This window comes from Molothrus aeneus, chromosome 2 (assembly GCF_037042795.1).
Source record: "Molothrus aeneus isolate 106 chromosome 2, BPBGC_Maene_1.0, whole genome shotgun sequence".
Lineage (NCBI taxonomy): Eukaryota > Metazoa > Chordata > Aves > Passeriformes > Icteridae > Molothrus > Molothrus aeneus.
In genome coordinates this window covers 97,061,416-97,089,405 of record NC_089647.1, presented here as the reverse complement: position 1 = coordinate 97,089,405, position 27,990 = coordinate 97,061,416, and the positions used below count along the sequence as shown (strand labels likewise).

Here is a 27,990-nt window from a genome sequence, read left to right as displayed (position 1 = left end):
ATATTGTATATAAAAGGCAGCAAAACCATAATCATTTAACTTTCCTGTTATAGGTCAGAAACTAAATATAGCAAAGGATCTTTGTTCTGATGCTTTTGGAGATGACTACTACTCCACTGCAAAGAACAGAAAAATCTTTCACTATCCAGGTACTGTCATTCAGGTCTCTATTATCAGACAGTATCACTCAGACCTATTCCAAGCATCTTTCAAGATTCTATTCAGATTTCTTCTTCCTATTCAGAATTTTTAGATGAATGAAAGGAAAATTAACTAGTCAACATCCCTGTGACTCTGCTTTAGAAAAGTTCAAGACAGATGGAATTAAATAGTGACAGGAGTGGTCTTCAACTTTTTTGAAACTAATTTTTTCTCTAGCAATTTACTTTTTTCCTTAAACACAATGAAACTCCCTACTCTTCCTTTTGAAGCTATCTACATGGATCTCATAATAGAGGAGAAAACAATCCAAGTTCCCAAACCTTTCAGTGGCCCCATGAGCAGACGTTGCTCGAGCTCGCTGAATTTCATCCTCCAAGCGTCTTTTTTCTTCCTCCAGACGTGCAATGTCTTCTGGGGATCGTCTCTGCTGACTGATGAGCTGCAGCTCCTGAAGAAGAGCCTCCTTCTCCTTGATGAGCTGGAGACGGTCCCTGTCTGCTTCAGCCATTCCTGGCCAGGATTCATTATCCAGCAAGGCCAGCTGTTGTTGTATATTTGAAACTCTTTAAAAGAGAATAAATATATTTGAAATTTCAGAAGAGAAAGACAAGAGGAAATATATCAGAATGTGAAGCCTGCCTTTTAATGCCTGTGCCTTTTTTCTTCTAAATATCAAACCAAGAAAATTTAGAGGGGTTTGGAAGGATTGTTTCTGGGTTTTGAGGTGGGCTTGTTTTTGGAGTGTTTTGTTTGGTTGATTGGTTTTAGGAGTTTTTAAATTGGTTTTTTGTGTATTTTTAAAACAGCAAACAACTGCAAGTGTTCCTACATGTGTAGATGTGTGAGAACTACAGTGTTTTTATCTACTGTATAGACAATATCTGTCTTCATACCTTTCTTATTTTGTAATAAATTAATATTTTAGAACTCAAGTTTACTGCCTGTACAGCTGATGAAGCTGAACATTTTCTTATTCATCCTTCTTCTACAATCAGATCTTAAATTAGGATTTCAAAAGTGCAGTAAGAATTTGAAGAAGCTGAAGGTGAGATGCTTAACTAGTGACAACAGGTCCATACAATCATGTCCCACCTCGCAGAGGAATGGTTCAAGGGGCCAAAAATATTAGGCTACCCTAAATGACAAATCTTAAAAATTTTAACTTTTTAAAGCTGCCATTAAAACAGAAAATCAGTCTGGAAAAAAGACTTACTAGTTACAAAATACAAGTGGCTTTAGATGAATCTATCATAAAATATGCAATTAAATAAGCTAACTTGGGATTTTTTCTCTAGTATGCTTTATAGTTAGAAGTGGTTTCTTGTATCTTAACATGCTGTACCATTACATGAAACAACAGCTTTAAGAATAATTCCACAGCTGACATTTTAAGAAAATGTCCTTTTAAAAACAAATTTTGAACTCTTATCAGTATTACCAAGAACACTAAAGCTAGACATTTCATGAATGTTTCTTTTGGCATTAGAGGGAGAACACTTACTGTTAGGTATTTATGTTTGTCTTGCAATGACAATTTAGACACTTTAGAATTTAACAGCTAAAATTAGAGGTAAGTAAGAGAAAACCTAGCTTTCTGATTTTTGAACATTTGAAACTCAAGAACTGTACAACATTTATTCACTTTACACCTCAGTTTCATCTTCACTTTGAAATGGGAGCATTCAAACAAAGATCAGTACCTCTAAAAGATTACTACCCTTTAAATAAATAGGGCACATAAAAAATAATTAATTATTTAATTAATCAATTAAGGCACTTTCAAGCCAGCCATAAAAGTGGGATATAGCTCATTGGTTTTGATTAAAATAATCTTTTTCAAAAATATCTGGTAAGAAAGAAAATTAGTAACAAAAAAAGCAAGGTAAAGGCACGTAACACACAAACAGAACATTCACCGTGTGATAATGTGATTATGAACAAAAGAAAAGATATCAACATGACAAAGTCATTTCCCCCACCTGAAAACAAAAGCTCATGCAATAAGATTTATTTCCCACTAACATCTGGGAAGCATTTGGCCATCTTATTATCGGGGGAAGGGAATAAACTATCAATATAAGTAATTTTGCAGTGACTACATCCATATATGAATAAGAATTTCACTGCAATTTCCCCACATCCCTCAGATCTCATTTCAGGAAGTAAAGAAATTGGGTATTATGTCACATTTCTGTCTAAAGCAGAATTCTTTATCAAGCCCTTCAATACCATTTCCTCCTCCTTGAATTAATAACAAACTTCCTGCCAATAGCTACTGAAGGCACCACTGTGGATCAATACATATAGTCTACATATTTCATGCTTCAGCTATTGTGCATGAATTCCAGATGCAGCTTCCTGAAGAGCACCTCGCCCCATTGACCAAATGTCAGGGCCAGGAAGAGCAAGCAAGGTCAGGATCTCTTCTCTCTCCTACCCAGGCTGCTCTGTTAAATATTCAGTAAACACTCCTGAAGCACATAGAGCTTGATTTTCAGGTGTTCAGTGCCAAATGAAACAAATAAGGACTCAAGATCCTTTCAACAGAATCACAGAATTCTGGTACAATTGAGTTATCACAGCTTGGCAAGCGAGCGTGAATCATATGAGCCTGGACTATTTGATTGTGTTCATAAGCTTTTACACAGCTTGTGGACAAAAGAAGATGAGATTCATCTGAAGTCTCTGTGTTTCTTTATAAGACAGCTGAAGGGCTGACCCTTTCCTTCATTTTAGCACTCTCAATTGTTTCGGTAGTTATTTTGACATTGCAGGAGGAGCTGCGTAAGAAGCAGATCACAGGTACAAATGAACACTAATGAAGGCAACAAGGAACAGAGAAGTATGATCAGAGAAGAGATTCCCCTCTTTCAGTGCTAGTGAATCAGTGATTCCACTTGTCTGTGAAGTAAAACACCACCTTCACTAAATACAAGAGGTTTTAATTTTGACTCTTGAGCTTGCTGAGAGCACATAACTCCCTTTGTGTATGACATTCCAGCTTAAAGTTTGTTTTTTCCCTTCAATTTCTGTTATGGTGATGCTTTGAAAGTAGGAAGTTCTCATACAATAACTTAATTATACTGTTATTAAAGAAAGGAAAGTACTGCCGTCGACAAGGATTGTATCACTGAGGAGTTCCAAAATTTGATTAGGTATTTACTTTGATTCCCTTGACACTCTTTGCTAGCTCTTTCAGCTAGCTCTTCTTGTTTCTACAGTCTTCCCTTTACACAAAGAAAAAGCAGGCACAAAACACTATATAATGCAGGAATCTGTTGAAGCACCAATAAGCCAGTTTTCTGCAACCTCTATTTCCTGCACATGAACTGAAGTTATGGGGCAGTTTTGTTGCTTGCTTTCCACTGGGGAATACCTCTGTATAGTAAGTTGTTCCAAGAAGTTACCAGTGACAAACTCGAATATTTATCTCCTTGGACAGAAGACACCCCTAAGGTTTTTATGGTCTCATTCACCCAAAATTACGAAAAGAAAATTGGAGTAGTCATGTTTAGTTATGCTCAGAACTTAATAAAAAAGTCCTCTTAAGTATGTTCCATAACTGCAGTCTGTCTCCTCAAACACAAACTTTTCTTCCAATCACAATAAATACATGAATAAGCCATTTCACTATGCTTGCCTATGCCAGACTTTTATGCCTGTACTACATTAACCATTCTCACTGCTGCTGTGTTAGAAGAAAATGGCTGTTGTCAAACTCAGTGCATATATTAACCTGCCTTAAAATATCCACTTAAATCAATGACTTGACATAGATTGCAACCTAAAGTGGAAAAAAAATATTTAGGATCCTTTATGAAGCCTCTGTTTTTCAAACACATTTTTCCTTCCTAACGAGTATTTAAAGATACTACTTTTTAACTGTAGTAACTGCAAAAGAGTGTTTTTATTTGGCCCAATGCCAGACACTGAGGTCCCTACTGATCCAGCCATTTAACATATTCCTGTGGAAAAAACTGTTAATTTTGAGCCATCAACATTCCAGGCATTTTGCCCATTCCCATCCTTGCATAACAAGTGCTGGGGAGCTTGCATTCCTCACTGGAGTAGGTGGTATCAAATGACTGGCTCCCTAGGTAGGCAGGCCAACTTGGTGCTTAATTCAGTATTTAAAAAATTCTAATGGAGATGAACATAACAGCTCCTGTTAAGGGAGGGGCACAGATGGGATGACAAAGGTTTAACCTGGTGATGACCTTAAGCAAACACTGACTTGAAATGGCACACCTGTCCTGAGATGGCCATACCTAGGGATCTAGAATGATGTCTCACTCAAGAAAATGCAGATGCAGCATGAGGATGAAGATCAGCAGAGACACTAGTTTACTATGCAAACTACATCAGGGGGAAAAAGGCATGTATTTCCAAAATTTAATTAGACATAATTTAATTAAATTTAGTAGAATGTCTGAGTCATTATAGCTCTACACAGCTCCTCTCCCCCTGACAAAATGGGGCAACCTTTCTGTCACTGAAAATACCTGGGGAACATTAAAGATTTTATTAATGTCCAGAAAATCACATTCAGGGGTGGTATCTGAACCCAGCACTAATGAACTTATATTGCTGAGCTCAAGAGGATATTTATTAAATAGAGCATAAGAAGTAAGTAAAAATCAGTCACTGTGAGATGAGTGATTTACAATTACAATTTACCCCATGTTTGATTCTTACTCAGACTATAAACAAGACAGGTGTCTTGGGGAGGGAAATACTCTAAACCAATTCAAAGGTACTAACTCATGCTCATAAAATGGACAAATTATGGGTATCCTACAGCTGGCACTTGTTCTTCAAACTTACCATGGTTTGAATTTTACAAGGAGAAGAAAGGAAACCCAACAACACTCCTTTACACTTAAAGGCCTAGGCTTTTGGCTGACATACCATACCACTCTAGAACTGAGGTCTTTGTTACATGTGGTATGGGAAGACCAGTGGAGACAAAATAAAGAAAATATTCTAGTTCCTATTTGAAAGAAAACAGTGGCTAAGATCACAAAAATCAGCCCTGCTTACTCTTTTCCCTAGGCTTATAATTGAACCCAGTTCTCTGATGCTTCAGGAAACAGGGAGTATCTCCCACATGCAATACCCAAAGGAGGTGGCTGTGGGACTGAAGACACATAATGAAAGGTGTAAGAACTTGGTAATTTCTGGTATTTACTGACCCTCTTGAGTGTGGATTATGATTTATATCCAAAGAGGGGAATGCTAGAGAAAGACAAAGAAAGAAATGGAAAAAACAAGAAGCTGGGGAACTCAGCCAAATGCTCACAAAATTTCTCCACTGTGTCTATTTTGGCTGTTCCTGCAAGTATGTGCCACTGTAGCTTTGGCAGACAACAAGAGTATGGCTCTGTACAATACCCAGCCTTCCTGACAACCCAATTCATTCAATAACAACAAGGTCTTAAATTAGCTTAAGAAACTCATGAAACCATTAGAATCCACTGGCATTTTACAGATTTTAGGAAAACTGCAAAAAATCTGCTAAAAGCAAGTTGTCCCAAATGCACAGGTGAAATAGTACAAAACTTTAAAGAAACTCAAAAGCATGTCTAAGCTCCCATTATAACCCAAAGGAAATGTTTTATGTTTAAAAACCAACACTGGGAGATTTAGGTTTGGCTGAGCCAGGTACTTATGTGCTATCAAAAGAATTACTTCATCCTTAAATCAGATTTTCAGATTTGTTCAGCAGAATAAAGCATACAAATCCACTGAATTTCACTAGAGATTCAGTAATTAAACCTTGAAACCTGCCTATACAAGATAAATTTTAAAAGGAAACTACTTGACTGTGTTATTGTATTAGTACTGGAATGTTGCTATCAATATCCAAACAACAGGCCACTATAAGCACAAATTGCACTGCCACACTTCTGCTTATGCTAATGATTTTAAAGGTTGAACTGAAATTTAATTTTCAAAATGAGACAAGTTTGCAACAAACTATACTGAACAGAAAGAAGTAACATCCTTAAAGACAACTGTAGAAATATTATGCATCTCTGAGGAAGAGGTGTTTTTCAAGGCTAATATAAATCTCTTGACATCCACTGCATGCCTCCATGAAATGAATGGAAAAATAACATCTTTGAACTCAAGTTCACAGAAGATACAAATAAATACTACCCAAACTAGGTAGGCTGGCTGAAATTGTTTCAATGTATTTTTAGTTCATTAAAGTTAGCTACCATCAGACTGGACGATAAAAAAAAAAAAAAACAACCCACAAACAAAAAAACCTCCACAGCTAAAATTTTTGTTGCTTCTTATTGGACAGATTATTTTTCATCTACTGGTTAACACACTTCACAGGACATGAGGCACTGCAGCAATGACATTTCATGAACATTTGTTAATATACTTCATGTAGTCATTCTACTGAACAGCACAATTTAAGAGTTATCAAAGAAAAACAATTTGCTTTTGATTTCTCGTGCTATGAAGCAGTATATTCAGAAAAGTGCTTGAGGGGTACATTTTCCAGTGTGCAAATGCTTTCATGAGAGGTGGTCTCACTGAAATAGCAACTGAAACTAAAAACAGTATTTATCCAGGCAGCTTGGGGCTGTCTGTTCAAAAAGACCGTCCTCCCTCCCCCTCCTGCTTCTCTGGAGGGCCACACTGGCAGATCTGAGAGGAGAAATTTCATGGAAATAAGGTACAGTTTATTTAGAAATAATGGGAGAGGGGGAAGAGTACAGAGCGGAAGAAAAGTGATTGAGCCTCCTTTCAGCATGACTGGTGAGTTAAAAAACAGAATTTACAAAACTCCTCCAAGAGCCTGGATCAGAAACAGGGGAGAGGATCTCTTCCCCAGCGTGCTGGAAATGTCAGAACCCACAGTGTACAACATCTGAAATGCCCATGGGAAAAATTAAATTGCAAATCATCCAACTTCCTTCCAGTGGGAAAGTGATGGAGGGGAAAATAAGCTACGTGAATGTCTTAATTTATGCGAAGGCCAAACCATTCAGCAGTCAGTGAGATTTTTGAAGGAGGAATTAAAATAAAACTATCCTTTATAAGGGAGGAAGGATATTTTGGGAGTGCAAGCCAACTCTTCTGCAATCACTGGGTCTCATCTGAATTTCTCAAGATAGTTCATTCAAAAATCCCTGCATTTCCTTGCTTAAATTCCATATACAGAGAATATTTTAATTTTTAAAGACTTTACATCAGGCAAATATTCTGCTTATATATGGCCAGATTCACAAGAGCAACTAAAATGCATCACTCTGTCCTTCAGTTTGTAGAGCTTTTTTCCTGCTTTCCTTTCAGGGAAAGGATGTACTTTTCTACTACAGTGCATTTTAAGTCTCCCATTAAAAGTTTGTCAGTTGTACTATTTGCTGTATGTTTCAACACCCACTTGACAAGCAAGCAGTGACAATATACTGCCTTACAGTTGTGACATACTGTAGCATTTTAATTTTCTACTTTGTAGATTTAATCCATGGCAGCACATTCCATCACCCACACTGTGCAGTAACAGTAGATATTTCACCAGCCAAGGGAGAATGAACACAAAGATATTTAGTAGAGACAAAAGCCCTACAGAAATGCCAGCAAGCTAAGGGGAAGGAATGCATGATAAATGAAGAATGCAACCACAGAGATAACTGGTAGGGGCAATGAGCTTTGTGCAGTTCCACTCAAAAGCTGAAAGCTGATTACTTCCGTACAACATACTGGGCAGAATAAGGCTACTCTTTTAAAGCAACTAACATGCTTTTGCTAAATAACAGACCATTGTCAGAGCTGCTATCCTGGGAAAGCAAAACTACTCTTACTGCAATCACCATTCTCTAGTTGGAAGGTTAGCTACCCAGATTTTCTACACTTAATTAAGATCAAACACCAGCTCACTTCTGATGTTCAGAAATACTGCATTCCATGCAGAAACAAATGTTCGGCATTTCCAGCTGAGAAATGCTTTGCTACTAAAAAAAAATTAACCCATAAAAACCCAACACCTCTTTACCCCCTCTGAAAAAACACCATCTTTTCCCTGTCATAAACAAATAAGAAGATAATTGCTTTGAAAAAACACAGAAAAGCTATGTCAGAAAGCTGAACTAAAAACATTTTAATACAATCTTCACAGCATCCAGCGGCTCTGTTAAACAGAACAGTACAAAACTAAATTCCATCATTCTTCTTTTAGCAACTCTAAGTTGCTAAATTATCACTGGACTATTAAGTGCTAAATTAGCCTGTGAGCAAACACAGGACACAGAAACATTTTTGTTTTGTTCTTTTTTCCCCCAATTATTTAACTTTATTAGGTAATAGTCACTGGTATTTACACACAGTATGTACAACACAGACTTCCATTCAAGTTATAAATCCTGAAGATTTAGCCATGTTTATCTAACTTGCTTGTACCAACTTAGTTTTTTGAAGCCTGTATTGTGTCCAAATGTGGTAAATTTTCCAAGAACAACAAAATGGTGTACTGCCTATAAACTTCCAATTCTTGCCAAGATATGTGACAGCATTACAGATGTCCCCAAAGAAAAAGTCATCAAGATATGAAAAAAAGAGGTAAAAGAATTTAACTTCTTTATCTAATTCTTGTTCTGAGAGATGTAAAAAACTGGTAGAATAGAACACAATGAAAAGAAAAAGAAATCCTAATTAATACAAATTTTAAAACTATGGTTTTTGAAGTTAACTATATTGAATCTTTTAAGTGTCAGTCAAATTAAGTAACAGAATATTCTACCAGCACAAATCAAAATAATTATAAGTGCATTAATTTACTGACTTTAAGTAAATCACCTGTACCCACACTATTGTCCTGAATATGTGGCAAATAGTTGAAAACAATGAGGTTCAATGAGGACCTGCTAAAATATTTAAGCAGATTGTACTTTTAAAATTTCAATAAGCTAAATGAAGAAATACTGCAAGACTGGACTCTACAAGAGAAATACTTACAATAAGCATTTAGACTGAAGGACTTATTGAAGAATCAATCTATTTAAAGTAATACTTTTTATCATCTTTATCAGAATTTTTTTCCAATTTCAACATTTATTTTTATGTACCCTTTTGTTCAGTTCTGGACATCTTCATTTATCTCACAGGAAGTTCAACATTCTTTCTTCTTCATGGCTTCAGTACCCTGAACTTAAGACACAGGTATGCAAGGCTTTGGGTATCCTGACAGACCAGACTGATAAGTGTAAATTTAAAGACTGTTTATATCTAGGTTTGAGAAAGAGGGTGAAAAAATGTAAAACAGTTTAATTAAACCACTACAATTTTGTGTTTATACAAGTATAGAACAGGGCTGACATTTAGCTTTATCTCTGCAAACAAATATAATAATCTGATGATAAAGTCTTATATTTACCTAAACTTTCATTATCTGTGAACTACTCAATAGAGAGCAAATTAGTGTTCTCAAAGACATTTCAGCTAGGAGGCTGGGTCCAGTTCTACTTTGAAAACTTTAATCACAAAAGTAAATATAAAACCCAATAGATTTATCTTTAATTACCTTTTCTTGGCCTCTTCATATTGCCAGTTCAGCCTTACTTTGTCTACAAGTCTTGTTTTGTCATCAAATCCAAACTTGCAGTGTTGAATAGCACAGAGAGGAGGAAAAAGAAAGAAGGAAAGAAACAAGTTAAAAACACTCTCATCACAATAATGAAACGGATATATTAGTCTTCCTTACTGGATTCACTAAAGAAACCTCTATGCTTTTAAGCAGTAACATAATAAAAAATCAATTTTATGCCTTAGAAATGCAAAACTAATTTCTTGCTAAAAGCAGAGAAGAAAAATAAGCCCTTTCAATAAATTATTAACCTGGAAATCAAGGGTTAGCAAATTGAATCATTGATAAATGGTCAAAGCATTTCAACTTTATCCAAGTCTACAAGACAAAGAGTGTTTTAATTGAAATATTCTGCTATTTAATATGGCTATTTTATGAATACTTTTATTAGAAGCAATTCAGATTACACTCCCTGTACTGCGATATGTTACCCAGCACCTACAACATTAGTGCATTTTAAACATTAGTACAAAAAAAACCCACCTGATCCTTGAAGCAGTTGTAGAATGTGTATTTATGCTGCAACTCCTACTGCATAGTGTTTGTACAGCAATTTCTATTTTAGGGCATTTGGCACTTCCCTCCTCAGAAGTTTGTGTATGGTCTAATAGTTAAAACCTAAGCTCCTACACAAGTGCATTGCTGCAGCTCCAGAGTTCTCCTCTAGCTGCTGCTTTTTCTGTCTCCATCAACCCATGGGTAAAAACTCCACCTTTTTTCTACTCACATGGCGCTAACAATAGTTCTGTGAAAAGATTCAGGTAATTATGTATTTTTGTTTCCCTTACAAAAAGCCTACACCTGATAAACATGATTTCCACAGTGTACTTGTCTTGGATTGTGTACTGCAAATGAGAAAATACTCCTGTGTTCCTTTTGGTAATTTGTTTCAGAATTCAATAACCCCATCCACGGCCCAACTGAAAAATTACACCCTGAAGGCACCATCTGCCTAACATCCTGAAAGACAGCCTAGCATTAGCTCAGTTTTCTCAAAAACAAGATTTCCTCTTCTGTAGGGACCTTCTGGAGACATCCAATCTAACAACTAGCCAGCAGTGAAGGAGAATTATAATAGGTGAGAAATGGGATGGGGTAAAGCCAACAATGAGATGATTTCTAACTAAATGTAAAGTACCATCTAAACTACCATACAAACAAACTACAAACAAGTTGCCTTCTTGCTTTGGTGTCAGTCATCCACAGAGGCATAAGTTTTATTACTCACTAACAACTAGGTTGCCATAGTACTAGTGCCAGCTGATTTTTTTCTTACTATTATTTGGAGTACACAATTTCATTCAGATAGAATGATTTCCAAGGAATGCCAGTATGTTCTCCTCAAATATCATATTTAAAGGCACATTTGAGCACAAAGGTATAAATAGACTACATCGTAAGTTTTGTTGATTAAGAAAAATACTTCGAGAATAAAAAATACTTTCCTTGCCTTAGACAGAGGAAAGGAGCAGACATCTACTACACATCTTCAATACATATGAACAATGAATATGAGCATGATAAAAACAAGATATAAAAAATAAAATTTAAAAAAATACATAGCTATTACTACTACCCCAATGTATACATCTCATGCAAAATCATGTCTCTACTGCAACTTCAAGCTGGCTAAAGGATTTTCTTCCTTCCTGCCTTATTACAAGTATCAGTAATTCAGAGCTGGAAATATAAAGAGAAGAGGTCCATGGACAACTAAGCAATAGCTGTTACTCCAAGATGAACCTGCAGTCACCAAAGTGGTAATGCAGTAAGGGTTCTGCTGGGCTGGCTGAGTCCAGGAGCTGACTTTACCTGTCACTGCCCATGAGCACGCCCCTGCATCCTTCTGCCATGCTCCAGCAGCAGAACCCCCAAGCCCATAGCTTGCACACAGTGGAAACAACAAGCAAATGCAACTCCCTCAGCAGCAGTAATGCTTTGGATTGTTCCTTCTGCTCCAGCCAACACCTCTTCAATTAAAAGTGTAAGTAACACTGTATCACTGTAGTTCAAAAGCAGCTAATGTTGTACAGCAAATGTTTCACATAGGAACACTCACATACCTCTCCAGTGATGTCAGTCTGAGAACAAGCATCACAGTGTTGTTGAGGTAAACAGGAGTCACTGAGTGAACTAGAATTGTGCTGGAGATCCTGCAGGGAATCTGTAATACAACAGCTATTCCTGAATCCATCTGTTAATTTGGCCAGGCTCTAAAGGAAAAGACATATTTAAAAATATTAGAAAAATTTGTTCTTATAATACTTCTTAATAACAGAAAAAAAAATTTTAATTGCTTAAAAAGACTGGTAGCCTGCCTATACAGAGCTATTTACAGAAAGTAAAATTCATTGTTGTGTTACCAGCATGCAAAAGGTTTGCTTTGAAATAAACCTCTCCTTTTAAAGATGAATGTAACAGTAAGCAGACTTAACATTATTTGTTTTAGATCTGTGAATGTTTTATCTTCTGTATGGCTTGCAGCTCTTTAAATCTAGCAGCTGTCAACTTCACATTAGCTGATAGGGAAGACAAATGTGATTCACCTGCCCTTTTGCCATCTTCTGCACAGGTTACATTCCTTAGTCACTACTGTTATCTCATCCAACTTGATGAATACCTTGTATTGCTTGCACTTTTATGACAGCTGGTATCATCCCTGTGCTCTCTTAGCCAGGGTTCACATAGTTAAGAGATATTTTACGCTTTGGGTTAAGCAAGGGACATCGCTGAAATGTCTAGACAATGACACAAACTGTCAGAGTAAAGCAGAAACATCAGTCTTTGAGGGGAAAGGGGAATATGACAGAATCTCACAAAATAACAAAAAAAACTTTTTTGACAATATAAGCTTGGTTGACAGGCTCTTACAAATAAAAGAACAAAATTATTAGTATCACTTTTACTTTCTCATTATGCATTCTCTCTTGTTCAAAAATTAAAGATAATGTAGTATTAGTAATAAAATCACCAGCTGTCATTTATGACAGAGATCCTAAGCATTACACATCACACAAAAATGAAAAAACATTCTGTTCTCTCACTCATCCTTCACAGGAAAAAGGACAATCTAAAAATGTGGGGTAAAAAAAACTATCAGAAATTTGAAAATCTGTAGTAATTTATAAATCATAACACAATCAAAAAATTTAGTTCAAAAAATTCACATAAAAAACTTACTAACACTGCTTACTCTAGTGTCTGAATTACAGAGTCAGGGGCATTGCATTGGGAAAAGGCTGGTCCTCAGGAATTTCAGTGGCTCTGACTACCAGTGATTTGCAACAAACCGAGGTTACTGTCCATAACCAATTATCAGAAAATTTCTCAGTCTTCAAAGTGTAGTTTAAAAAGAGTAACGCAGCAATGCTGCTTTTTCCTTACATCAAATTCAATTAGTAGAGTCTAGAAATGAACCTGTGTAATAGCAACTGTTTGCTACTGACAAGAAGAGCGAGGCCATGCTGGAGGCATCTGGTTTCAGAGCCTAGGAAGCATCCAGGATCATGGAACTGTAGCTGGCCTGAAACTAGCCAGCAAAGCAGCTTTTGCTGATGGCCTCCATTTCCATCATGCATGGCCCATTCACTTTGCTCTCATATACCAGCCCCTCTCTCAGGCCAGCCTCCACCAGAAATGAAAAAGAGGGAGAACATCCAGCCTGGTACAGGATGAGTGAGCAAGTGGGCTCCCCAGCCACAAGAGTGGGGCCCTGTGCTCCTCCCTGACAGCCCTTTAAAGCACACTGTTTCCCTCCTATTGGGGAATGGCACGTGGTTCATGCCACGTATGGGACAGCTTGTGCTGCTCCCTCTTCAGTCTCTGCCTGCTCTCTACAAGTCTCAGAGGGGCTGGGATTTCACAAGCAGCATTGGCAAGGACAGAGGACAGCACAGAGCAATGCCAGACGTGCTGGCAGTAGGACAAGGCTACCATCACTTGCCTCCAGAAGCTTAACTTTTCTTGGGTCCACCAAAAAAGCCAATTCTTCTGCCACCTCCCAACTGAAACAAGCCATTTTAGAATGAAGGATAAAAAACATATTTTCTTCTCAGCCTGAAACTGCAAATTCACTTTCAAGTTACATTGCCAAGAGATCCCTAGCTAGTGTCCCTTTATCCTTAAGAAAGGAACTGCTCCACAATGTGGGAAAAACCCCACAACTTTTACTTTATAAAAACTGTAGACTCCTGTCTAACTCTCTTCTTCAAAACTCACTGGACATCATCCAATCCTGTCAAGACTCCAGCTGTATGGAGGATCAAGAGGGATCTCTAATGGGTTTGTAACATGGAAATAATAAATTCAGATCACGGCCTCTTCCCAGTAAAGCATGGCCAGTTGCATCAACAAAAACTCAGGATTCAGAATGCCTGAAGTTTCTCCTAATAAGTTATGTTCCATCTGCCACTTTGGCTAACACATATTATGTTACAGGTATGTGCAATACCACAGATCCTGATGCTAGAACTTAAGTCTAAATTTTTCCCTGTATTTCAGCTACTTTATGAACTCCTGGTATGCTCCTGATGCCCTCAAGCATTCTCCCTGCCAGGTAACGAAGGGCCACTTACTTGGCTGCTGGCCAGGCTTCCTATCCAGGCACAGCTGCTGAATCCTGGCCCCTACTTAAAAATGAGGAAGCATTTGACAGGTGGCAATCACCAAGCAGCATCACCTTAAATTACATCTACATGCACAGATGACAATACCCTAGGGCAAGCATAAATGCTTTAAGTCCTAGTTGGATGAGTGAAAACAGGCACCAGCAACCCTACCATGGAAAATTACAACCAGAGTTAGCACATTTTTAGATAGAAACAATTTATAATTGTTATTATAAACAGTAGGAGTAATTTCCTCCCCAGCTACACAGAGGAATCCATCTTTCATCTGGAGTTTAAGGATTGTTTATGGCAATCCCACGGAAACTGTCCAATAAGCCTCCTGCTAATGGGAAGTTCTAGGCACACCAGCCCAGACTTACCCAAAACCAGAGAAATGAGCACTGTCATTTCACCATTATCTGTTGATTTGGGAGCACTCTGCACAATTTCAATGCACTTCCTATCTAACCTATTTAGCCAATTTATCTGGTAACAAAGTGAAAAGAAAAAAGAAGAAATAAAAACCCCACAAAAACCAAAGTCTATCGCTCTCCAAGGACAACATTTTAAAACAATACACATACTGAACAGAAACAAAATTAAGAAAGAGATGGGGGAGGAGAAGTAAACATGCTGCTTTCAGGAACCTAACCATATACCTTTATTATTCAACCTTATATAAGAAGTCTGCCCACTTTTTTTGAGCAGTAGCACTGCATATTTTGCTTTATTTGTAATCACAGCATCCAATTTAAATCTGACCACCCTCACCCACACAACTAAACCAATTATCATACTTCTACAACAGCTACAATTTTCCAAGCACCTACACAAGACTGAGTCACTTCTACTATGTTTAGTTCTGTTGCTTACACTGGCCAGATTAAATTAAAAAGTAGTAAGAAATGGTCTGTTTCCCTTCTCTGAAATAAAACCCCATATTTTTTACACTATGCTTCTAAATCATCTATTAACAAATTTCAAAATAAAAAAGATTTCCTAAGGAAGTTTTTCTGAACAGCAATAGCTTTAAAATGTATTGTTTTCAAGGACAGTACAACTCCAGTATTAATAGGAAAATAAAAATTGAATTCTGAACTTATTAGGAAGACATTTCAAACAGACTTGTACTTATTTGACATAGCTAACTAAATCTATGACAATAATATTCAATAGTTATTATAAGGCATAGCACAGATTACTTTGGTGACACTAAAAAAAATTTTTTTGGTCAAAATTTAAAAAGAGAGGTGGGTATTTTTGCAGAGCACAGTAAGCTGGCAAAAATACACCATTTTTTTACAACTACAGACCTTGTAAATGATGACATTTAATTCTGTATAGCCATTGTAACAAAACATGAAGAAATGTTTTGCATGCTACACTTGTGTGGAACAACTGTTTTCTACATTCTCCTGGACTGCATATACTTTAATGCTGTAATATTGGATTCCATCAGAAAAGATTGTAATTAATTTAAAAAAGATAATTCCTAGACTCATATTTCCTGTACATCACACAAAGCCATGAAGAAGGATGAAACACTTTCATTTTTGCTTTTGTTTTGTGCAACCTCTACATTCTGGTCCTGCCAGCACTGCCAAATCCTTGATCCTAGAGTTCTAACTCCCACAACACTATTTAAAGAAACTGCAAGCACATTTAAAGTTGGTTTACCAAATATGATTTTCAAAGCATCTGAATGTTTACAGCTGGATTTACTGCCACTGAGGGCTGAAAACGTAAGGAAAAGAGGCAAAAAAATCTACTGGGGAAGTAAAAACAAGGCGAGTAGTTAAACTGCTCCAAGAGCTCACACATAAGTCCTTATATTACCAGTTATTTTCCTAAAATGTGTGTTATTGCATCCATGAAGAACTGTCTTTCTAATCACTTCTTGCTAGCTAGGCACATGGAACACTGAGAATCACTTTAAAACTTGGCCAGCCCAAAATAACAAGTATGCTAAAAGTTGCCAAGGCAGAAACTTTTCATAGTGACTTCAGTGTTCTGTCTACTTGAACAAGGATCTGTGGTCCATCAGATGATCTTTGTGTAATGTACTGGAAACTTAATAATTACATAACTATGGAAATTCATTATATGTAGATTATAAATTTCCTATATCATTTAACAACTGAAAAGAAAAAAAAAAGAAAAACACTACTGCAGAGAAAACTGAAAGAAAACATTTGCATGGCAATGGTAATTTGTATGGTTCCATAACCTTAGGTAACAAAGATGCCTTCTTCCAAACAAATGCTTCAAGACTGGGTGAAGAGAACTGTCCTTATCACCTCTCTGTATGTGCAGCATATTTAGGCAGGTCTGTAGTGAAATCCCTTGGTGGCAGAGGGTCATTGTTCTTTGATCAAGCTCTTATCACATTAATAACAAACACACAACTGGGAGTTCGAGGCAGAGCACAGAATCCATTCAGAAGTTCCACTACTTAGGTTTGTATCTCCCCTCAATCCTCATGCTCTAATTCATCAATTTCATGCTTGCATACACATTGTATTTATTCATACTATTTGAAGGTTTTGTGAGACCATTTTGAAACTAACAAGAGCCTTGATATACTCGCAAACTTGAGAGCTTGGGGCAAAAAGGGTGACAGTGACAGAGGTCCAGTGTGGGGAAATACATACAAAGGGAAACACATGGTTGACACAAGGATAAATCATTTTAGCACATGAACTCTCAATCCTACTTCATTATAGGTAATACAGAGAGACATAAAATAAAATTTAAAACAACTACCACAAATCACAAAGGCTTTTTCTTAATACCATGTAATTACTACATAGCAACTATCAACATAGCAACAATAAAAAGCTATATTCAATTAAACACTGAGCTAAATGAAACTTAAGACAAAAATATGAAATGCATATGAAGTCCTGTGCTCACAGTACAGACAATGACCACTTACCATTTTTGACCTGCTTGCTATTGGTAATTATCAAACAGAAAAATCAGTTTAGGTCATCCTACTTTTTTATTTAAACTTGGTAAACCCAATGCAATCCCAAGCAAGAAAACAGAGATAGGTTACCTCTATTTAGCAGCATATTTTTTACCTGCATAAGGTCCTGCCTTTCTTTTTCACCTGTGCATATAGCTTTCTTTATGGTTCGAAGTTCACTCATTATAGCTTGTGCTTCGTCCAGTCTGTAATTTGTATGAGCATTTGACATCTTACGATCAATCCTGTTGAAAATATTAAGAAAAATTTAGGAATTTGCACATAATTAGAAAGCACATGGACTTTTTAAGACCTTGTTTATTCATGTATCACTTCATTTCCAGGAATAAAATTATACTCTACTTGGAATTAACACAGCACTCAGTGCCAAGACCACTCTAAAGACAAAGCAAAGCAATTATCTACCCAGGTTCTGCAGAAGCAACAAATTTCCTGGGTTTAATATCCTGGGTTTAATATCCTAATGCAGAGCTTACTTATGAGTAATGTCTGTGGGTGATTTCATGCACCAAAAGCAAAATTAACCTAAAATTAACCTAGATGGTTATAACTCAAAAGGTTGAGCAGTCTGGCTGTCATGTTTTTCATGCAGCATCACATATTGCAGTATCTCTTCCAAGGCTTCTACTTGATCCTGCTTTACAAGTTTCTAACAAGGGCATTTAAATTTTCTCAGGAAGAAATTTTTAATGCCTAAAATTTTATTGCAAATGCTATCCTGCCATTATAGGCCTCTTTGACTATCTTTTCCATAAGATATCTATAAGATATTATCATTCTGCACTGAAAAACATGATATGGGAACATCCCAGAAGATTTTACACCTTTAAGCAAGAAGCAAGAGCACAAGCTATGACATAAGATTGAAGTAATACTAATGTTTCCATCTTGACATATTAAAATCACTCAAGTGGAACATCCACTGGCTGAGTTTTCAACCTATTTTCCAACATTTCACAATAGTAATGGACAACATCTCAGGATGCAGAAGACTAGTCCAGTGTATAATCTTGATAATTTGCTTTGATTTACAGATAAAGAATAAGACAAGAGACTATAGTGAACTTATGAGAAGAACTATTTGGTCTTGGATTTACAACAAATGGCTATGGAGTTTTAACAGGTTATTTACACCAACTATTGAAAATCACGTGAAGTTCCTGTTAAAATATGGAAAACTAAATTTTCCTGTAATCTATCATGAAAAGAATGTATATAGAGAAAATGTGGTAAAGTGTATAGGTCTTTAGGCCAATGCTAAGAACAAATAGCTTCAGGAAAAGGTATGCCATGTTAACAGAATTAAAGATAAAAACACACATTGTTCATGACAAAGGCCATCAATCTACAAAAAGATGCAGTAGGAGAAGGTATGCTATACACACAGAAGAATATCCAAACTCTATTTAAAATATTGAGACTAACTAACAAGTTTCAAGATAGCTATTACATTAAACTAAGAGTGTCAACAAGAGTCTCTCAGCATGTTCTGCCAGTTAAAACACAAGCAGTGCAATTCCCCTTACACCTAATTACTTGTTTTAAAATTAAAACTTTAAAATGAAAAATCAAAAAGAGTAAATGAAAATCCTGTGGTTTTATTGCATAGCTCACAATATTTAGGAAAAAAACAGGTTGATTTCTACAGTTTTAATTTGTTATGTTTTTTTCTGACAGTTGTTCTTTTTGGAGACAACACAAAATAAGTCTGCATCTCAAGATTTTTCTTTGAACACAAATTTCCCCAAGTTACATAAGAAAACATACAAGCTTTTATGAATAGTGGTTCAAGAACAAGAAAGGACTTAAATGTCATGTGTATTAAAGCTGGGGGTTTGTTTGTTTTTGTTTTCAAAATGTTGAGTCTTCACTAAGTTTTAGTTGAAATCCTGAGTAGATAAAACAACTAATCCAATTCACTAAAAGTCACGTTAAAAAGATAACACATTTTTATATGAAGGTAACTGTAATGTTAAGAACTATATTCAAATATTAGACATGAAAATGCCTTCTACACAACTGCTCGTTATACTGTTTGCCAGGACTAAGGTGGCATTTCAGGAAAAGGAAATTATTTAATTTCAACCAGATTTCTGTCCAGTTATCCACATATTCATGTTCCTGGACGCCACTTTGGAGCCCAGCTTATGAATTGGTATTTGTTTAAGGAAAGAATTGGAGAAGTTCCTCCTGCCAAAAATATTTAGGCTTAAATCAGTATTGCTGGCAACCCAAACTGACTAAAGTAGCTTACAAAATTACCTGTTATTTATTGTCTAATAATTCTTTTCCTTTTTTTCATAAAGATCTATTTCTGAAAGCCTAGAGTTAACAGGAGTCTTCCATTTTATTAATGGAAAATAGCATGCTAAAAATATAGATCAGACCTTTGTATGCATAGCAAGAATATTCAACTAATATGCAAGACTGTAAAGATATGAAGATGTTTCTAGGATACGCAGACTATTAATGTTTGGTCATTGTTTCAGTCCTATGGGGCAGATTCCATATTCCTCCATTTTCCTCCACCAAAGCACAGGCCTGTACTCCAGCGAAAATCTAATTTTAAAGTTTTTGTCAGATCTCCTAACCTCTAAATTATTCTGTAGCTAGAAATTGTTTAGCCAGTCCTAACTGCTTGTCACTCCCGACTTCTCACAGCATTCACTCCGCTCTCCTGGCCAACTGGCCAAGTTTTCATTTCCTTTGTTGCTAAACGCCTTCTTCCTCCAAAATTCCTGCCAGGGAGCAGTAGGGTCACTGAAAACACAGGGGAGAAGGAACTGCTCCTCCTTCTCAGTCCCTGCTGCCAGGCCAGAGGAAGGAATTTGCTCCAGAAAAGGCTCATATTTAACCCTGTAAGTTTGGACTGTGACAGGATCAGACGTACCTTGGGGCAAAGGTGCTGGAGGCCAAGGTGCACCATCCTGCAGGGTGGGGATCTTTGCAGGCTTTGAACAATAAGCTCTACAAAGTCTCCACTGGGCAAACACAAACCCATGTCCAAAGGTTTATCACACACAACATTACCAAATTTAGATGAAACTGTAGAAAGTACAGTCCTGATATAAAGCTGCAGCTCTATGAATATTGGAATTCTAACAGTATTGAACTTGTAGAGGTATCAAAATCCCCCTCAATCATGTCTCCACTCATAAAACCCCACTTGTGTAGTCATTTTGTGATTTTGTTTTCTTTTCATTCTCCTCAAAGATGGTTAAGCCATTTTACTAAAATTAAAAAGAACAGAAAACAAAACACAGTCCAAGGCAGACACTGTACACGGAAAATGTCAATGTAAGATATTTGCATTTAACAAAGGCATTTGAATCACACAGCAACATAAAATGATGGAAATACTGAGCAACCCAACTACCCTTTCCATAAAAGCTGTCTCTTCTCTGAGAGCTATACCAAGCAAGGCTGCACAGAGAGTCACCTGGCAGCAAGTTCCAATATCTGCACATGAAGCCTTTTTGGTAACAGTTTCAAAGCAAACATTCAGCCAGACGTAAAGCCCCAAGTTTGATGGCTCCTAATGTTGTTCTTGGCTTACACTTGAAAAAAAGTGATGTACATGCCTTTAAAAAACCTGAACAGGATGCATGCCATTTGCAGTCTAGCAGTTACTTGAAGATTTGACTTAGCACAAGAAGGAAGAAGAATGACGCAGACCAAAACTTCAGAAAATGTAACAGAAGTGGGAAATGTCTGAAATGAATAAACTCTAAAGGGGAAAGGGAAGCGGAGTAGGGGGGAAACACAGTAAAAAAAACTCAGCATTTTTGTTTTAAAGAAGGAGCAATGAAATTCTTTTCAGACAATATACTTACTTTGAGGATATGGAAAAACTAAACTACTTCAGTCTTGGTACTTGACTTGAGTGACCCTTCTCTCCCAACAAATACAGGAGGTAGGGGAGAGATTGCACAGGGACAGGCTAGAGCACAGTTAGGCTTTCAGGCTAATTTGTCTACTGACTACACAAAGAGGTGAGAGAAGCTCCTCTCTTCTGCTGTTAGTTTAAGTATGCTCCAAATTGGCTCACTTCCTCCTAGAAGCAAAATACTCCCAAAAAAACCACATGTATCTCACCAGAAGAGGAAATAAAAAAACCACTTAAAAGCACGAAACAAAAACAAAACCACAAGTCTCTTTCGTAAGTGAAGAAGTCACTGCAGAGAGCAGAGCACAGCTCCAGGTAACTCACAGGCAAAAGGTTCTCCCCAGCTCCAGCAAACATAACAAGAGCCACCAGTGCATCAACGGGACAGAGAGCAACCACAGCAACAGCAGCAATGAGCAGCACTGAAGCCCTGAGTTGTCACGCCTGAACTTCTAAACTACACGCCCAGAGTGACCACTGATAATCACATATGCTTTAAAATAATTCCTCTCTTGAATGTCTCTCCTATAACCCCATCCTGGAACATGGGCAACTTGACCTGGGCTATAATCCAAGAGTAACATTTGTATTCTTAATCATTTGCAGACCTTATTTTTCAAGAAGTTGCTCTACTTTACTGGACTATCTTAAATGAATTACACTAATTAAAACAATCTTGAGTTTCAAATGGTCTTCAAATGCTTTCATCATCCTAGTCAAGTGGTTAGTCCTTTTATAAAATAATTGAACTTATATCCTTAAAATAACCCAATAATCCAGAAAAGGAAAACAAATTTAAAAAGCAGAAATGGAATAGCAATTCTTACTCTAAGAAAATATGATTAAGAATCATAAGACAAAATTGGTTTTGTTCTGTTACTGTTTACATATCTACACCACCATACCGATATGTTGGCTATCTTTAAAATATTACTTAGTGTATTGAAACTGCAAATACTTTGAATGCTTTCTTTTACTAATTTTCAGTTAATATCATACATTATCTATTCCTCAGCTACCTCTAAATACTTCAATAAAAATACATTTATTAATAAATGATTACCTTGTATCTGCCAGTTAAGATTTTTGGTATTTTGGTTTAACAAGTTTTCTCCTATGAAACTTTCTAAATGCACTATAAACCAAAGAGCCTTGTTTAAAAAAAAAACAGAAAATTTTGTTATTAAAAAACCAAATCAGACACACCAAAAATATTAAGTGTATGGGTTACTCCTTCTTTTTTAGAAGTTAAATCTGAGAATCTTCCTTTAATTTGCTTTGTTATCATAGTATCAATCAAAATTGGAAAGTAAGTACCCTAACTGCTCCAAGATCCCTGGAATTTCATCAGAATTCCTGAAGTGAAAGCCCATGCTTTGTAGCACCAACACAATAAGTCCAAAGCTTCAAAATATTTCTGCAGCTGCTGCACTTATGTTGCAAAATCCATTAGACATGCAACAGTTACAACATTTTCAGGAAGCTCCTGCATTAGGCAGTTTGCTCACATGCATGCTGCAAAAAGGCCAAGGTTTCTAAATGCACAGCCACATATCCAAGGCAGATCCAAGTGCTGTTCAAGCTCTTGGTCTAGCCACTGGCCTTGCTGAAGGAATCTGGAAGCCACAACAACGTGTGTTTACCTGCCATCTTTTTCATGGCCTGGCACCCTCTCTCCCTATCCCACTGGGCATCGCGTGTATGAGCTACGTGTGCAGGTGACTAAGCACACACAGAGGGCAGCCACGCAGTTCCCTTCCCATCAGATGGCCTGCAGGAAGAGTGGCAGGGAGAGGGTCACCACAACATTTCACAACCTCTGACACCACTGTGCACACAGCCAACAGCAGGGCTGCCTAATTGCCCTGGGAGCAGTGGCAAATTGCCCTGAGCTTCCTTTCCTTACCAGGAGGAGACGAGGAGTCACATTTACATGCAGACATTCTGCACACATGCAACACAACCCAAGGTCTCACAGACCACTAGATTTACAGTACAAGCACAAATCAGCCATACAGTGCAGAGTGAGATGGCCTGACCATCAGGTAACAGGGAGAAGCAGCATTGTGGTGTACAGAAATCCCTCAAGCAAAAGATCTGTGCCCAGCCAGAAAGCCTTGGTACTGGCATGGGGAAACTACTCAACAGCATGGTGCTTTGGGCTGTGCTCCAGGCAGTAGGTATCTCCAGAAAGATATTTTGGGAAATATTTTTTAAAATCTAATTCTAGTTTGGCAATATCTTGAGGAAAAGTTAAAGAACATGGCCTATAAAGCTATTCTTGCATATGAACCTACAAAATCACAACTCCAACCAATTCTGTTTAACTCTTCTTCTGTCCTTTCACATTGTTCTCACCCTGCATCACTATCACAGCTGAAAGTCTGAAGCAAAGCCTTTAAAGTTTTATTTTTGACAAGACTTTTCTATGAAATTCATTCAAAGGCAATTAAAAATAAACCCAAACCCCAAAAAAAGATCCTCCCACGAACTCTTAACTTACTCTTGCAGAGTTTCCACTCCTTTTTCTTTATATTGCAATTCCTGCTTCATCTGTGCCAATTCTCGTTTCAGCCTAGAAAGCTGAATAATACAAAATAATTAAAAATAAGTAACAGTAATTTCCACAATAAAAATAATTGGTTTTTAAATACAAAATCTTAAGCTACTTTAAAGAACTGGAAGTGATAATTTCTCTTTTCTTTTTTTGCTTTAAAATTGTGCATTAAAATAACAGAAGACTTTCTTAAATATCATAAGGCCCAATCAAAAAGCAGTCAAAACATTCAGCTTTCAAAGTATCAATTTCCTCACCTATTCTATAAGGTTTCTTTTTCCAATAGTTTATGCTAACAGCTAGCAAGTTTCAACCCATATAAATTTTCTTCTCCCTTTGTAGCAAAGACACCTCTCAACTGTCTTAAATTCTTTAGTCAACTTTAAAAAAGACAAAACATTCAATGCTGTTAATTTTTCGATCCAGGAAAACAAAATTACTGCCAGCAGAACTGGTCTCTCTCCCAGAAATGGCAGCCTGGCTTGCCACAGTTATTTTCATATTATCCTGCCCTCTCAACCCTCTGGTCAATTATCTTGATCCAACTAATGAGCATAAATCGAAAGTGACATAGCAAAGACATCTCCAAAAACCTGTTCTTGTGGTTTTATGGAAACAGTTACCTGAGTGGGTTGTGCAGACCATGAAGAGCCAAGCATGATCTGCAGAGAAAGAGCTTCTTGCCCTCCAAAGCTGACAGATAACTGAAGGCAACAGGGAGAGGAGAATGCAAGGGACAGCAGACAAATGTGGGGAATAGGGGTGTTTCAGTGAGGCTAAGACTGAACTGTGAGCCCAAAGAGGGGCAGGGATAGAAGGAAAAAAGCTCTCTTTTCTGAAGCTACCAAACTCAGGATATTTGCTAGAATTTACCCAGAGCACTCTTGATTTCCACATGTACATCAGTAAATGACAAAATCATTACAAAACAGATTTTTTAAAAAAGAGAATAAAAAATTAATTTTTTCTTCCGCTCTATTCCAAGAGCATAGGGCTTTGCATCAGTACCAGGATGCAAACCAGGACTGTCAGAGTCCCACCATCCTGCACAGCTCTCTCCCTTTCATCAAAATTTATAGCACGAGCCCCTAAGCTCTATATGCTCACCAGCTCCTTTAACACTCACCAGAAGTAAAATGAGAAAATGCAACCTGTACACAAAAAGTTTATAGTGCCTATTTCATTCTATTTCCTGAAACAACTCAATGACTATGCACACAGTCACCTGAACATGATATCCTATGTATCCTAGGTTGTTTTGTTTAAGGAGAAAGAGAGGAAGATAGTCATAAGTGAAAAACTTGTTTATTTTCTTCATATATTAAATAAATAAGGCTTGTTTTCTTGTTTGGAATACACTGACATTTAGAGTATGCAAAACAAGCAAACACTAGTCAGCATGTAATAAATATATACAGATAGAATAAATGCCTTTGAAGGGTGGTGAACGGGATTTATTTTCAGAGGCACTCATGTGAAAAGTGGTTACTACAACAAAAATGGAACACTATCCTGCAAGGATAAGTGTTTTCTAAAATACTTATTTATCAAAACCATGACTTTAGGTTTTTTTAAAAATACATAAATAAGGAACATTTTTGTTACAGAACTGCCTATTATTGTCCAAATACTTGAATTTCCCTCTCCTCATAAAAGAGCTCTGGCCAACCAGCTGAAAAGTTCTATCTGGCCATTGGTCTACTGAATTGTGAAGAGATTTCCAAATAAGTGGCTAAACCTGCAGTCCAGCAGAACCTCACTGAAAATGGGTAAATGAGTTTGAACTGAAAGAATCTGGCTGCAGAGAATTTACTACTTGTGGCAGTTTGTAGAGAGAAAGCAATTTCTGAAAGCCTGGCTGAGCTTGCCTCTGACATTTGTGACAAAAATGTTTGCATTTTTACCATGGAAAAAGCATTACTTCTCAAGTCACTGAAATGCAGTTAATATAGAGCTGTTTTAACAGAGCAATGGATAAGAACAAAAAAGCACTTTTCAATACTGTATTTCTAGAAATGCATGCAATGTTCAGTGTAAATGCTAAAGTAAAACAGACCCTTCCCTCCCTCCCTTCCCCATGCCTAATTCATATTTTTACAAAATGAAAAAAGATTACTCACTCTGTCACGACGGCTGGCTATTTCTGCTTTAATCTGATATGGGTCATACTTGGTATTAGCTGAAAATCCAGAGAATGCTAAACAGATGGAAAACAGTATTTTACTTTTTTTTTTCCCCTTCTTTAATACAATTGTTAAGATGTGGCACTATTTGATAAATCATTTCATTAATTCTTTTACTTACAAGTCACTAGGTTCTAAAATTATCCTCTGTGCTGAAGTACAACTGAAGATTTCCATTTGGCCCACCTGAAACTTTCTTTTCATCCTGAACACCACCAAAAATTGCATATAGCAGCACTGCACATTTCCTAAAAGCAATTAGCTCCTGTGATAGGATGATGGCATCTACTGAAGCAAGCAATTTGTGTAATATTAATAATTACTAGTTACTTCCTAGGTACACTGAATTTACACTATGATAGGGACTAAAGTTAAAAAAAATTATTGTCAGAACAAAATTAGACCAGCTAGGGAGAGAAGCTGCCTTCTAAAGCAACAATGTAGGGAACTGAAATACAAACCAATCCTGGCAAGTAAGGCCTTAAGGTGTCTACAGTCAGGCAATGATTTTAAGCTGTGGCATTACAAGCTAAAGCCTGCACAGATGAAGTAAAGGTCCTAGAGGATAGATGGGGCAAGAGCAACCATGATTTATGGAGCAAACCATTCAAGGCAGCACTGGCCCACTGAAAAGTGCCTGGTATGTGAATGGATGGGGTTGTGCTGTCAGACCTTCCATCCTTTTGCAGAGCTGAAGGCTGCTGCACTGAAACCCAAATCCATGTCTGGGGCTGCATGGGGCCTTTTGACTCTTTAAAGAATACTGCAATGCCAAGGTCATGTTGAGTGTGCAGGAACTTGCCAAAATGAGTAGTCATGTCTGGACTAATTCTCTAAATCCAGGATTTTCTATGGATTTTTTTTTTAACTGTGCTGATCACAACTGAGTCACAAAACTGCTGCATGGGCACCTCCTTGCCAACCCACAACCGCTGAGCTCACCTCCCACTCATGAGCACACGACACTGAGTCAATGGCAGCACCCACAAGCAAAGTGGAGAAAAACAATTTGTGAAGTTCTAGTTCTTTAAATTCAACAACTTGAAACAAGTGGTAGTGGAGGAAAAGATATTGTCTATATAAGCATCCAACTTTGGTAATGTAATTAGAAGTCTAATATTTCTGTAAAATAAAAAGAGAGACAAGCATCCCACAGTGGAGTGGAGAAGTCAAATTAGGAAAAACAAGTGGAGAAGGAGTTTTTGGGAATCTTGAATTGACAGCATGATTAATCCCAAAAAGGATATTAAAAAAAAAAAATTTAAATAATCTGAGTAATCAGCCCATCCCATTTTCTCAAAACCAATGCATATGACCTTAAGCCAATACAAAATATATTAACACATCTGTAGAAAATCTGCACCTCAAAACAAGCAAATGGTTTTATGTAATTTCTCTTACAGATTCTCATTATCAACTCCAGATATACCTACAAAACCCTGAACTATCAGAAGATTGAGAAACATAAGTAAATTGGCATAGCATTTGCTTTCATTACAGATAACCCCAAATTTTGTCATTTTCAGTCATTTTTTGTTGCTGTTTCAAATAACTTGTTTATCTAAGAGCTTCAAAAAAATGAAAAAGGTTATCTTTTTTCTAGTATATTTTCATCTTCAACAGAACTTTCTTTCTGCATATTCACCTGAAGTAATTCAATAAAATATCCCACAGAACTATTGCAAATAAAAAAAAAATTTAAAAAAAGCCCAAGGTCCTAGAAAGGTTTTGTAATAAATATCAATTTAGATTTTATAATCTCAAAAAATACTGATGACACCACCTTTTACTTTATTACAAGTCTTTAAATACTTTTTAAACACACTTTACACAGTAGTTTCTTTTAAAAATTCTTCCTTAATAGGAAAATATCTTGCTACTTCTTCAGAAACTTGAACATGAGAGGGGGAAATAAGACTAGTCACAACTGTTCAGTTATGTTACAAACTGAATGACAGAATACATATATATAAAGTAAACAAAAATTTAATCCCAGCTCAACAGT

General features: G+C 36.8%; 1 protein-coding gene across 2 annotated transcripts in view; it reads right to left on the bottom strand.

The window, feature by feature from the left end:
- The window catches only part of WWC3 (WWC family member 3), a 99,784-nt gene that overhangs the window by 27,831 nt on the left and 43,963 nt on the right, over window positions 1-27,990 (bottom strand). For both annotated transcript variants that reach the window (XM_066545348.1, XM_066545349.1), the window contains exons 4-9: window positions 25,923-25,999; window positions 23,749-23,828; window positions 17,454-17,583; window positions 11,827-11,976; window positions 9,701-9,774; window positions 483-725 (exon numbers count right to left, since the gene is read on the bottom strand). In XM_066545348.1, the coding sequence (XP_066401445.1) occupies window positions 483-725; window positions 9,701-9,774; window positions 11,827-11,976; window positions 17,454-17,583; window positions 23,749-23,828; window positions 25,923-25,999 (754 nt within the window). The remainder of the gene's footprint in view (window positions 1-482; window positions 726-9,700; window positions 9,775-11,826; window positions 11,977-17,453; window positions 17,584-23,748; window positions 23,829-25,922; window positions 26,000-27,990) is intronic.